The 14,007-nt window shown below is 39.1% G+C and overlaps 2 protein-coding genes across 3 annotated transcripts in view; both read left to right on the top strand.

The window, feature by feature from the left end:
• Positions 1-4,399, top strand: part of trim36 (tripartite motif containing 36) — a 34,698-nt gene extending 30,299 nt beyond the window's left edge. Inside the window, 4 exon segments of the mRNA XM_051950615.1 lie at positions 197-313; positions 1,083-1,234; positions 1,237-1,371; positions 1,374-4,399. Coding sequence (XP_051806575.1) covers positions 197-313; positions 1,083-1,234; positions 1,237-1,371; positions 1,374-1,447 — 478 coding nt within the window. The 3' untranslated portion in view covers positions 1,448-4,399.
• A 3,860-nt stretch (positions 4,400-8,259) lies between these two features.
• ccser1 (coiled-coil serine-rich protein 1) overlaps positions 8,260-14,007 on the top strand; it is a 122,880-nt gene continuing 117,132 nt past the window's right edge. Inside the window, exon 1 of one of the 2 annotated variants that reach the window (XM_051950837.1) lies at positions 8,260-8,512. The gene's annotated coding sequence lies outside the window, so the exon portion shown is untranslated. The remainder of the gene's footprint in view (positions 8,513-14,007) is intronic. The other variant, XM_022196873.2, reaches the window with a different exon arrangement.

Raw genomic sequence — 14,007 nt, 5'->3', positions numbered from 1 at the left:
AGGAAAGGGAGCTGATGGAGTTTTATTTTTAAGCAGAAAGTCATAGCTGTATTATCTTTTCTGCCATTTTTGTCCTAAAGTTAATGCAGCAGGGTTAAATCCAGACAAACCAAAATGTTAGTGCATTAAGGGGCAATTTGTCATGAAACTATTGCAACACTCTTGCAGTAAAATGTCTAATTGCTTTGTTTTGCAGACACTATTGGGCCTTTAAGGTGGAACCATACTCCTACATGGTTAAAGTTGGAGTGGCCTCCGACACGAAGCTGCTTGAATGGTTTCACAATCCGAGAGATACCAGCAGCCCGAGGTATGTGCAGACACATGGTTAATACTTAGTTTGTCTACAGTCAGTACACAGGTGATGAAACATTTTGTTTGCTTTTTGCACGTCAAACCGTAAACACAGACGCAACCTGAGGACAGCGCTGAGTGTGTTTGAGTCGTACCTAATCTGTGATGCAACAGAACCAGTATAAACTCGTAAAGAGCTTACCCACACACAAGCCTGCCTTTCTCACCGGATCAACTCATGTAAAGGAGCACATTATTTACGCAAATTAATTTTAATTCTATGGCAATTGCATAATTCATGCAAGGTGACAACCTCAGGCAGCATTCAGGCAGTCATTAGAAGTTGGTTTTTTTTTTTTTTTTTTTTTTTTTTTTTCTTTCTCCAAAGAAAATCCTAAGTCCTTGTGTGAGAGGAATCAGAAGGTATAACTCATAAGTGTCTGGCTCAAAACCCCCCTTAAAATTTTTAATGTTTTTATGTCAGGTTTGTTTGTCTTCTTTGGCCAATTAAGGCATCGTATTTGCCTCTGGGATAAGAATTTTTTTTTTTTTAGTGTTGCATTATAAAATCAAAAGATTTAACAAAATTAAATTAATTTAGAACGGTCATCATTAAATCTTGCCCTGCAAAACCCACTCTTCACACTCGTGGATCATTTGGGAAGGATTTTTCACTCGCCTTTTGGTTTTACACAATGATTATGACCCTGGTTTTCAAAACATTTGATGCAGATTGTTCAAGATTTTGTGCTCATTTATCTTCTCCCGTTTTCCTTTCCCCCAGGTTACGACCATGATAGTGGACATGACAGCGGCAGCGAAGACGCCTGCTACGAGCTCTGCCAGCCCTTCACCCTCCTCACCCTCGGCATGGGAAGGCTTTTCATCCCCAAGGCTTCTTCATCTTCCTCCGTGTCCACAGCAAACGCAGCATCCGGTGACCCGGCAGCCGCATGCTTCCCATGCCGCAGCGTTTGGGTGTGTGCTTAGATTATGACGCATGCCGGGTGTATTTCTACGACGCCGACACCATGAGGTGCCTTTACGAGAGGCAGGTGGATTGTTCGGGAACGATGTATCAGCTTTCGGCCTCATGGGCAGCGGCAAGGTTCAGCTGGAGGAGTTCATCGCCACTAAGAAGCTAACCTTCTGAGGAAGGAGGCAGTCTCGATCGATTTAATCTTGGCATGTTCTGGGAAGAGCAGTTTTATTGACAGGGGTGATGGAGTACAATCCAGACCAGTTCCTTTTGAGGGTCAGATGAGGCAGATGTGATCAGAGCTTTTGGTTCTAAATGTGAAAATGGGATCTCTGCCAGAGACTGGCCTATTTAGAACTGGCATGTCTAATGTATGACACTATCAGTGTGCACATTCAGCGGTAACCAGATATGAAAGGTCTTCTCTACATACCAAAGTCTCTGTATCTGTTAATTGTATTTGACCTGGTTTTAATTGCCAGCTATGATCAGCTGTTGATGTAGAATTGGCTGCACAGGTCCGCAGTCACTTTAAATGTTTGTTTTAACATGAAAGGCCTTTGAGCTTACACTTCCTCCTTTACCAGGTTTGTTTATAGATTATTTTCTCTTAATTATGGGGTGGACTTTGTGGGCCTGTTTTCTGCAACTATTTGTCTAAACGTAGCAGTATAGGTGTAGATGTAATCTTGGTGGACCTGGGAGAGCCTTGTAGCTACTTTGAAGCTAGCGCCTTTGTGCCTTTTTTTTTTTTTTTTTTTTTTTTTTTGTTGTTAGGAAAAGGGTTCACTTAGTTTGCTCGAGCCAGCAGATGTTGGTGTCATTGCACAGACATTATGGAAATACTTAACAGCATAAATACTGTATGTTAGACTTACTGTAGGCATAGTGATCACACACTGGTGTCAAAGTTAATGGTATTCATTATGACTTGTTATTTACCTATTTACTCTTGACTTTATCACAGAAAACACTACTTTTCCTACTTGTTGCAGTTTTGTTTAGCTGTTTTTGCACAATGTGAGTGAATCGTCGCACGTGATAGACTTTACAATCACTGCATTTTTAACACTACCTAGTTGGCTTCTTCACTGTAATATACTATAAATATTGACACACATCCGTCACCACACTGATGTTTCACACTTACAAAAGCGTCCATGTTCACTCACAAAAGTGCATCCTGGAGCCGTTACTTGGATTTACGAGCCTCTCACTGTTCTGCTCTTACATCTGTTGCACGGCACACAGTGACCTTCAACATCATTTAACTATCCAAAACACCGTGTACTTGTAGCCAGCATTCATTTGACAGCTGCAAGATCACTAAAAGCCAAAGCTTTTTTTTGGTTCTGGTGCTGACATAAGTACAACCCACAGCTTTGTGGTTTCACAGCCTTTAAAACAGTCTAAAAAACAAAACTGTCAGTTATTCAGGTTCTCACAAAAAGTGCTATCGCAAAACACACCTTTCAATACTGATGCTTTCAAAACCACCATTTACTTACAGTGCAGACACATTAACTGTAGCTTCTTAGCATGTTACGGCTTGAATTTGGCTGTCAGACGCCGAAGTGGTTGATTGGCTTGGATCGAATCAGCTCAGATGTTAGTCTTACAGAGCAAACTAGACAGACTGTTCGCTGGGAAATGATGCTTGTTTTTGTATAGACACATTCTGTATATGTGCCTGCACATGGGTTGTTTGTACATTTTTATATATATTTTGCTTTCTGGAGGGTTCGGTAATCGGTTTGTGTGCGTTTTCTCAGGTTTCTGGCCCTGACCGGGGCCCAGTGCTACTTACTACCTCTATCCATCAGGCCTGGAAAACCTTAACTACTGTACCTTTCCTGACAGAAACCAGTTTGTTTTGATTTACAGCTTTCTTTAAAACAGTCGGTTCAGTATCTCCGCCTTCTCTCTGTCCGATAATAAGCTGGTCTTTTAAAAGTTTGATTTTTAAATTCCATGTACATATTAATCCAGAGTGTATTATTTTCAGTGGAATAGAGTGAATCATAAATGTTCATGTGATTAGTTGCTTGTGGATCACTGTTGATGGAATTATTGTCAGCAAAAGATACCCCATTCAGCTGCCTTTGACAAGGGAGTGTTTTGTTTTTAATGGATCAACCTTTTCTCCTTTTTGTGGTGTTGGTTTGAGCATTTTAGGTATCAAGTATGGAATCCTATGTTTTGGGTTAAACATTTAATTGCTTTTTCAGTTATCTGGACAGACAATGTTCTCTAGTCTCAAAATGAAATATCTGGTGACTGTGCACATATTTTGTGTCACAGCTTTTCATTTTTGTCAGTTCAATTCTCAAAGAGCTGAACCCTGATTCCTGTATGTTTAAAAATTGAGCATTCAACATCCTTAGAATACATCTATGCATTGAAAAATCAGCAGGTCAGGTTCAGTTTTAATTCCCGTCACAGAATGTATTCATAATTGCAGAGCAAATCGCTGAATGTTCATTTCTGTTTTTAAGGTGTTTTGTTCCTATTGATTTGTTCCACTTGAATTCACAGCACGCTTGTATGTAGTTACAGAAATCTGATCAAAGGCTTGTAATCTTAATACCACAGCGATACTAAATTAAATGCATCCTCTAGCCTTCCTTTCGGTAATTAATTCAGAACCAAATATTTTGCAGGCTGGCTCTCAATCTAATTCCAAGCTAGCACTTTAGAAATCTGTAGCATGTCAGCAGCTGTTTGGCTCTGCAGGTGTGTATAATACGCGTGTGCAATATTATTGACTGGGCTGTAGAACCGAAGAGGATATCGTAGACGGAGAAGCCTATAAAGAGGATTTGCACTGTTAGCCGTTTATAGGTTACTTTGTGGTGAAAATGGGCTTTTCCTTGATACAAGGTGAATTTAAACACTACTTGTAAATGTTTTCTCCCCTCTGTACCACTCGATTTTTCTGAAATTAGTGTTTATTGTCCCCTTGTGTTTTTCTTCAGAGGACTGGATGTGGTGTGTAAGTGGTGGACTTCTGTATGTGCATTATGTAAAGATGTGGAAATGTTGTTTGCTCTGATTCATGGAAGGCCACACTTTTTATTTTGCTGTGTGGGGATTTGTTCAAATAAAACTAGTGTGTTTTTAAATCCATTTTGTCTCGCTACTTTTGTATAGTTACTGTTTGATTCATTTAGAAGCTGTGATGTACAAACATTTGAACAACAAGTTAGTCACAATTGTTAAATAAATTTCAGTAGAAATAACCCTTAATTACAGTTTTGAATATGTGATTACTTGATACCACTTCATTAATAGTTGTTGCAGAATACTTGTATTTCTAGTGTAGAAATGCTGTCTTGCATACATTGCATTTAAAATTGAAGCACAGATTTCACATATTTGTATCTAGACACTATGGGAGCATTCAAAACCCTATTTTAAAATTTTCTTTAAGTGATTCATGTGTTAAGGTATTTAGGGTATTTATAGCTGTTTATTTCTTTCTACCTTCGTCGGAGCGCTTGCTTTCTTGAGGGGTGCACTGATTTGCTAAAAACACCAAAGGATCAGGAGTCGGTCAGCTCAGGAGATGTCGATATCTTTAGAGACACATGCACAAGATAGTGACTGTGCACCTTTGCAAACAACTGCTTAGTTAAGACACATGGTGGTGAAAATCAAGTTGTTTTTTTTTTTTTTTTTTAATCACAAACTGATGACCCTAAAAGATACATTGTGAGCCAAACAGCAGTCATTGCCATGGCTGAGCATTTCTGCCTTAAAATTACAGTATACTGGGGATCATCGCAAAATGGAGAATCAAACTTAATGCATTTGAAATAAAACAAACCTAAGCCAACCAATCCTGTCAACTTGCATGGTGGGGCTTTTGTTTCCTTATTCTTCTGAGAGTCTGTTCATGTTTGACCATTGTGTGGCTGAATTACTCAAATTCCACTGAAGAGTTTGAGCTGAGCCGGTGGTCTTCAGCGTTTGACAAGCTGTGACGACTGAGTGCAGACATAGTACATCTAAACCTTTTAGGCAGGAAGGGGGTATATTCATGAAAAGCTGAAGTCTGCATGTACATGGTTGGCTAACACTCAAACCCTATTTGCAGCATGCTCTACAAGATGGTTTAGTACAGCATTCTGTTTATGTGGTCAATATTCATGTATTAAACCCTTTGCGACATTGTTGTTAAACATGTCACATTCCATATGATAAAGTAAAAATAAAGCCAACATACATGTGTATATCTAACCATTTTAAGCAGAAAAGTATTAATTTAATGGAAAAGAAATCTCAAAATGTGACTTTGATACGCAGAGATGAATGAAAGTAATGTAACCAATCCTGAAATTCTAAGCTTGTTTTTCATTATTGTTTCCATTACTTAGTTGTGTATTTAATGTTTTTTGTCCTCGTGTTATCCTATAGTGTCTCAATACACCTTCTTTATACAACATGGATATACAGATGGGTGACAAATAAAAGGATAAAACAACAAAGTATCTTTGTAAGATGTCAGACCACCACATGCTGCCAGAAAACTTATACCAAAAGACTTTCCCTCATTTGGTGATGAGATGATTGTTGTGGAAAGAAATGATGAGCCTGTTGGTCTGAAGTCTACCATTCACAACTTTTTGGTGACATTTTCAGTGACCTTGTCTGTAGGAGGACAAGTGGAGCCAAACTATGGCAGCAAAATGCGCCCTATAGCATATAATGGCCACCAGGTCACCACTCTGCAGGGGTCAGAAACTCAGGATTTTCCTTTAATTTGTCAATCAGCTGTTTGTTTAACATAGCTAAAAGCTTGCATGTGTATTGCTGCCACCACTGACACATTAATGTGTTTTAGTACAGTATTCTCTGATCCTGTTGAGAAATACCCCCTTTGTGTCCCTGGCTTTTTAAAAATGTTAGTGTGTGCACCATGCATTAGATATCTGAGCCACTTATTTATGTATTTTGTTTAATTATTAGAATTTCTGTAATGCAATGGCAGCAGTTTCCACAGCTACTCATGTCCACAACTGGTATTGATCTGCAAGTGACCTTTCCCTCCAAGAGGACCAGCAGACTTAAAAGATGGCAGCAAAATGCCTCGTACAGCATAACAGAGCTGCCAGATTACTTGTCTAGGGTCAAAGGCTCTGCAATTTCATTCAACTTGATACCAAACTGTAGATGTTTCGATTTTATTTTTGCTATACCATGCTTCATTTAGTTAAATCCTGCATAGCATTCTGTGTTCAGCCACTTCAGTTTGGTTAATATGGTGCCAATTCACAACATAAGTCATCTCGAAGTACTTCAGATAGTAAGGTGAAGACCTATTATATTATATTATGGACAGAAACTCATCAAATCCAAAGATTCCCTTTGAGCAGCTTTTTTGTGACAGAAGGATAGCAGATAGAAAACAGTCAACCAATGCATTTGACAACAAAAGACTCGAGAGGTTGTCAGTAAGTACAGATTGGAAATGTGCCACTGTGGAGTCAAAGATATCTGCAGAAAAAAACCCCAAAAACATTAAGTACAGGGGAAACATGCAAATTTTGTGACATAAATTCATGAAGAATCTCATCAGTGACTTTTAAATTTACATGTATTGGCCCAACACAGTATATACTACAAATGTTAACATAAGAAAAGATGAGAAATTGGTATTTCAGGGAGATGAAGTGAATCTTTCAGTATGAAGCTGCAGTCCTAATCAAGATCAGGAGTTTTTATTTATTGTTAAGGCTGTGCAATACCAATGAGACACAATTTTAAAAATTGTTAAATAGAAAAGTCATAAATAAAGAGACAAGTAGAGAGCATTCTTTATAAATGTAAGTAGAGTTCTACAAAGCATGCGTGTTCGTCACCTGGGTACATTATCCATCATGTCATATCTGAACCTGTGAAAGATGTACAGGCTGTTCTGCCATATGTACAGGACATAGATGTTGATTAAAGTGCCGTTTCTCTCAGACCCCAGTGCAAACATACAAAGCATAGCAAAAAATCACTAAAGACAGATACCATGAAACAAGACATGAAGAAACAAGCAATGCCATGTTATGCTATGCTATGTTATTACTCATCCAAGGAATGGTGGAGTTAGGTCACGATCAATGTGCATCTGTTTGTCTGTTTGTCTATTAGCGAAATTACTCAAAAATGGACAAACTGATTAGTTTGAAATTTTCAGGGAAGCTCAGAAATGACACAAGGACCAACTGATTACATTTTGGCAGTGATGGGGCTTATAGTCTGGATCTACAGATTTGTTAAAGATTTCTGTATCATTGCAAGATAGCGATCACTGTAACTACGACTACAAGTGAACACTACATCAGCTGCCTGCTGACGATCGCATGATTGTGATTATACTACAAATTGACAGCTGTGGACCTATCCATCAGAAATGATACAAGGATAGGTGTTTCCCATCATTTCCCACTGCCTGCTACATATTTGTGTCATGTGATTTGGTATCAGTATGCAACATACATGTGCATAACACACAGCTGTGCTCAGCCCACGGTCATTTGGTTTGTTGGTACATCTATATTAAATTACCACATTCTATGGTGCTATGATTTCTGATCATCAATAATTAATAAAAAATGCTGCATTTCTGCAAAAATATATTGCATTTTGACAATGCCAAATGGGGAAATGAACAGCCTTGATGGAGTACTGCGCTCTCTGAGTGCTTTTCTATTGTTATGCTATGCTATCTTAGCTTATCTTAATTTATTATTGAGACTGTGGAGTTAAAGTGTTTTGTGTGTGGGTGCAGACATCTAGACGTTATTTACACTGAGATGAATGATGGCCAGTGGGCTATGTCTCATAAGTGTCAGTTTCATGGGATGGATTTATAGATGACACTGGTCAAAGAAAGACAGGGCGTCCGTCCATCCATCCATCCATCCATCCATCCACCTGCGGAGTGATGCTGAGCTGTGCAGCCTGCGGGAGGAGGAGGAGGAGGAGGAACGTCACGCTGTGCACGTTCGCGGTCTGTCGTTGCAACGCGGAAGAGACGAAGGAGGAAGGAGACGCTCCACGTCACTGAGGTGTAATATCGGCGTCAGTGCAACACAAGGTGCTACCTCAGTACGATTCCAGTACCATTGTAGAGCCCCAGACATCCTCATGTAGGATTTAATAAGTCGTGTGACCACAAATCGAAGGTTTACTCCGCTGTTTCTGCTCTGATCGGGCCTCGGTGGACACTCCAGGAATCCGCTGAAGGTAACGTACGCACGTTAACGGACGGCTTGAGTGTTTGTCCGCTACCTGCTAGCCTCGAACCGCCGGATGGTCCCTGCTTCAGTGTTTCCCCCGGGCACCGCTGACCTTTGCGGCTCAAAGAAAGCGCTGCACGGCGATTCATTGATAAAATGTCGTTGGAACCATTAGCGCAGAGTGTCAGTGGACTGACCCAGCTAGCGAGTCGGGATTTAAGGTCGTCAGGATTCGAAGCGTTGTTGACGTTTTCGGTTTGACAGTTGTCGGCGTCCTGCTGGGGAGCTGCTGCTGCTGCTGGTTACATGCATTTACAAGACTGCATCTCATCTCTTGCAAGCTGTTTAATATGAAAACTAGCTATGGCTTATTCGCAGATGGAATAAACATCAGCAGGGCCCGTTGGACTGTTGTGAGAACTGTAGGCATTACTGTAATCACAGTGTACCAACATGCTAAGGCCCTCTCATTGTTGTGGTTTTGATGCATTGTTAGCATCTGCAATAACAACTCATGAAAGTACCAGCATATCAGCACTTATTGTGAATATAACAGGACATATGTACACTAAAAACTTGAAGGGGCACAATATTCAGTAACACAGTTTGGGTAGAGAGTTGTCTTTTCTTCTGTGGCTCTGCTGTGAGCTTTATAAAGTCTATAAATCAGGGTTAGACTCAAAAATAATGCACTAACCTGGACCCATTGTAGCCAAAACATATTATTTGTTCACTTAAGCCTGCAGCTGCATGGTTGACTAACACTGATGCACTTTGTTTACAGTACATTCCACAAGATGGTTTAGTTCAGTTTTCTTTGATCATGTCAGTCAATTATAACACAATACCCTCTTGTTACATTATTGTTAGATAGCATGCCATATTCCTCATGATTAAGTAAAGTAAATCGCACTAGCACATGTCTATTTAAGAAATTTTAAGGCAGGAAGGGGTTATTTGCATGGAAAACACTTGTAAATGTGCAACTTTGGAGATGAGTTTTTAGGTGTTTAATCGATGACTGGAGAGGAACTTAAAACAATAGAGTGGAAATCCTGTGGCCTTGCTTCTCTGTGCAAACAGTCACTACCCCTGAGTTGATGGTTCCTCGAGCCAGATTATGTTGAGAGAAAATGCATTCATCTTTAAATTGTAACTGCAGATCCATTAATCTTTACTGAGCTGTGTATTTAATCTTTATCGTGTTCACTTTATCTTACAATGTTTCAACACACTTAATTTCTACAATTTGTGTGTACAGATGGGTGATAAATTAAAGGAAAAAACAACATAAAGTGCCTTAATCATGTGTTGGGCCACTAAATGCTGCCAGAACAGCTTCAGTGTGCCTTGGAATTGATTCTCCCAGTCTCTGAATTCTACTGTAGGAATGAGCACTATTCTTCCAGCATATAGCACCTCATCTGGTAGTGATGATGGTGGTGAGCCATGCAGTCCATTGTAAGTGATTCACTTCCTTTTCATACTTAAACTACTGAGTGTCCACAACTTTCTGTTGATTTTCAGTGACCCTTCCATGTAAGGGACAAGTGAAGCCAAACCATGGTAGCAAAATGCCCCTATAGCATAACAGAGCAACCAGAACCCCTCTATGCAGGGGTCAAAGGCTCAGGATTTTACTTAAGTTTCGCACTTGTTTGTGTATTTAACAAGGCTGTCTTCTCTTCTGTGACTCTGCAGTGAGATAAGACCCGGGTTTTCTAGACTTGAGCTTTTAGCTGAAAGAAAAGCGCTAACATGTCTTACTCACTGCAGCTGAAGCCTGCATGTGCATAGTTGGCTAAAACTGTTGGCCTGTGTTCCATAACTATTTTTAGTTTCAAATCAAGCTTACCTTTTAAAATCACCTGAGTCGTCCAGAGAGCTGAATGCATAAGACAGTTAACAACAAAAGAATTTGCACAAAGCAAGACAGGATCAAGACTTGTCAAATGAGTTTGTCAAACAAAATAAAATAAATATAAAACACTAAAAAACAGGTGAAACAGGAGAACAACTTATAATGTAATACATGCAGAGTACTAGTATATTAAAATCATTTAGAGCAACCAAAAGCCACTGAAAACATGTCTATCCTGAGATTTTTAGATTATTAGAAGAGGAACATTTGATTGAAAGAGGAAGACCAGGTCATCCACTCGCCTCGAGTTAAGGCAGTAGCTTAGGTGATGGTTTTTTAACTACTCTACATCTCAGTTAAATCCTGTGTTACTGGTTGTTTTTATCTGTTACTGCTACGCTTTCATCATTTTATCTGCTTGTGTTTTCTCATGAGCAACATGTTTCTCTATGTCAGGTATGTTTCAAATAATGATAATTATTGATTAGCAATCATTTTTTCTTTGGTAGTTTTTGTACTTTTAATTTGTATCTTGCTTTTAAAAGCTATTTCTTTGTCCATTTATACATCCAAATGCCAGAGTAATGTTAATATAATAAAATATATGTATTTCCAATTAGCAGATTTTTTTGGATTGAAGTGTCTTATTTTGTTTGTTCCCCAAAACAAGATGAGTGTCATGTGTTCAGACTAGCAGTCTTTCTGTCGGGCTAATGTGAGTTGCATTTGTCGCTTCGGTGACATTCTCTTGCTCAAGACAGTTCGCTGTTTTGACCACATGTCCTGGCCTGTGTGAACGAGGTGTGTAGTTTTGGCATGCTTGCCGTTTTAAAACCAATTTCATTTAATTATTTTAAAGTCAGCACAAAGAGATTGCAGAGGAACTAATCAAATCAAATGATTTCAAATTTCATTTCCGCTCAATAACTGCATTATTGTTTTGTTTTTCAAGTGAAATATTTTTACAAAGACTATATTGAAAATACGGCGCCAAAGTAGAAACTCTGTGGTGCTCTGCAAACACACAACCTTAATGCATTGTGTGCTACACTGCACCACTTTCACAATGTACTGTGTCTTGGAAACATAGATGTGCAAGTAAACTGGCACAGATGTTATGAATGGAAACTAGAGCCTTTGTGACAATTCATACAATGTAAAGGACATTGCATAATTTAAAACCTCTGTTGATGGCATCCAAAAAACATACCTTTACTTGCTGCACTTTCTTCTCTTAGGTAAGACTGAGATTATTTTAGTCAGTTCAGATGGCCTCCAGTTCGTTTGGCATGTACCTGTTATAGTCCCAGCAGTGGAGCTTGGGGGTGGATCTACCAAAATATTGCATAAGTGTAGCAGAAGAGAAATATTCCAGCATAATAATGAGCCTTTCTTAAGAAGAAAAGAGTGGAAACTATGACCTGGTAAAGTACGTCGCTTGACTTGAGTCCAACAGAACACACTGTGTTTGTTTTAAAGTGATGGGCTGTGCAAAGCAACCCCTTCAGTAAAGAGCTGCTGCAAAATATTCTCTCTGAAGAATGGCAGAACATCTCTCTGGAGTTTTACTGCTGGGCCTGTATTTTTAACACAGTAAGTCTAAACTGTTAGTTTAATGTTAGCAAATGCCCAACCGTTCAATTTGCAAGTCATGGAAGTAATAAGAGGTGACATGATTTTGACATTTAAGTGATATTATACAGGGGTGAAGTCACTTCTGTTACATGTTGAGGGATGAGTTTAGTGAATACCAGTATCTGTTTGGTCATGTTGCCCACATTACCAATGTTTTTTCTCAAAATTTGTGGTTTACATGCTGTCTATTGCCACATTATATTGATATGTTTTAATATAGAGATATTTTTTCAATACACATTTTCAGAATTTAACACCACATCACACACTACTCCCAGACTAAAACGACTTTGTGCAAGTACTTTGATACTCGTGTTTCATCTCAAAATGGTTTGTCAGTCCTCAGAAAACTGTGAACACCGAACTACATTGTCATCAGTATTTAGTTAAAACGTACGTAGGAACAGTGTTGCCAAATCTGTCATCTGTGGCATTTAGTCTGTGGTTGCTGTTGAGAAAAGGATCCCACCAAGAACCTGTTTTATTGGAAACACCCAGTTATTCACACCCCATACACACCCTATATTCTTTCAAACCGTCAGATAATAATCCTATATCAGTGAAAAGTTGCACTCAGATGTGAGTTTGCAGGCAAGATGATTATTAACTAGTGTATGCACAAGCTGTAGAGTGGGTTGATAAGAAATTACAAAGCCACACAGCAGTGCAGAAGTAAATAGTTTCGTACTAATCTTGTTTATTAGTTTTGTGACCAAAAGGATTTCATTAGGAGTGTGGCAGTGGGAAAATAAACAGAGAATGAAACAATCTAGAAACCTGCACATCTTTGTAGAGCATAGAAATCTACTAGTTCTGTCCACTCTGAATCACTTTATTTTATTTTAGTCATTTTTTTTAAGTGCATTTTAATGGGAGTCAGGCAAACTCACCTCACATCAACCTGTGTTTTCTGTGCACTTTGCCATTCAGCACAGCAGACGTATCACTAATTGCACAGGGAAGAGGAAGTGAGCTGAGGTGAAGTTTTGCTTCTCTAACACCGGGCTAAGCTGTGAGGAAGTTGGAAATCTGTCAGTGTAGTATCTGTCTTTTAACCCTTTCCATAAAGTTGAGCTTAGACAGACTCCATATAAGATAGCATGCAGTTTGCAATTTTGTCAGATTATTCAGACTTATTAAGAAATAGTCCAATAGCTGCATTCGGTTGAGAAGCACATTACATGAATGAAAAATTCAGTTGTGTACATGTCCTTTAATAGTTGGTGCTTAAAGCATTGGGACCCTACTTTGTATCTGGCCGACATTTTACTCTTCACAAGGCCCGACACCTTTAAGCCATTGCTTAAAATAATGTTCTTATTTGCCCTAATTAGTAAGGTAAACAAGAGAGGTGTTCTCAATCTGTTTTAATCTCCCTCTAATTAGTTGGAGGATGTTTATCTTGTCTTAATGAGTCAGATCATAGGACCACGACTTGGTCAAATGGCTGTGTGTGTCGGTGTGAAAACACTAACCTCTGAACTAACGCCTCATCTGAAAAGAACGTGTTTGAAAAGACTACTAAACCTGCAGTGTGTCTTGACAGCTTCAAGTGTTCCAGGACAGACAGGGCAAAGTGGTAACAGCATTTGTGGTGTTGGAATATCATTTGATTGTTCGCTATGTCGTTCCAATTTTTCTGTCCTCCTCTATCTTTGATATTTATGGGCCTTTTTGTATCTTGCATTTGGTTAATTTGCATTGAAAATTAGATCTGCATCACATTTAGAAGTGAATCGAACTTACTTTCAAGGAGGCGACACACCAATAAGCCACTTCAGTAAAGGGTGTTAATGTAAGCTTATTAGACGGAGAACGGAAACAAAACACCTCAGTAGCTCTTACAGAAGCTGCTTCTTCGACATTACGAGGACCGTACGGTCACTTTTAGAATCACTGATGGCAGAAAACAATGAAAATGTGAGTACTTGCAGAAATGAATACCTTCCTTTAATCTGTGACTATAAAGGAGGAACTTTGGTCCGTTCCGACTCGTAGTGAAACAA

Source organism: Acanthochromis polyacanthus, chromosome 7, assembly GCF_021347895.1.
Source record: "Acanthochromis polyacanthus isolate Apoly-LR-REF ecotype Palm Island chromosome 7, KAUST_Apoly_ChrSc, whole genome shotgun sequence".
NCBI classification, from domain to species: Eukaryota; Metazoa; Chordata; class Actinopteri; family Pomacentridae; genus Acanthochromis; species Acanthochromis polyacanthus.
This window is presented reverse-complemented; position numbering and strand designations above follow the sequence as displayed.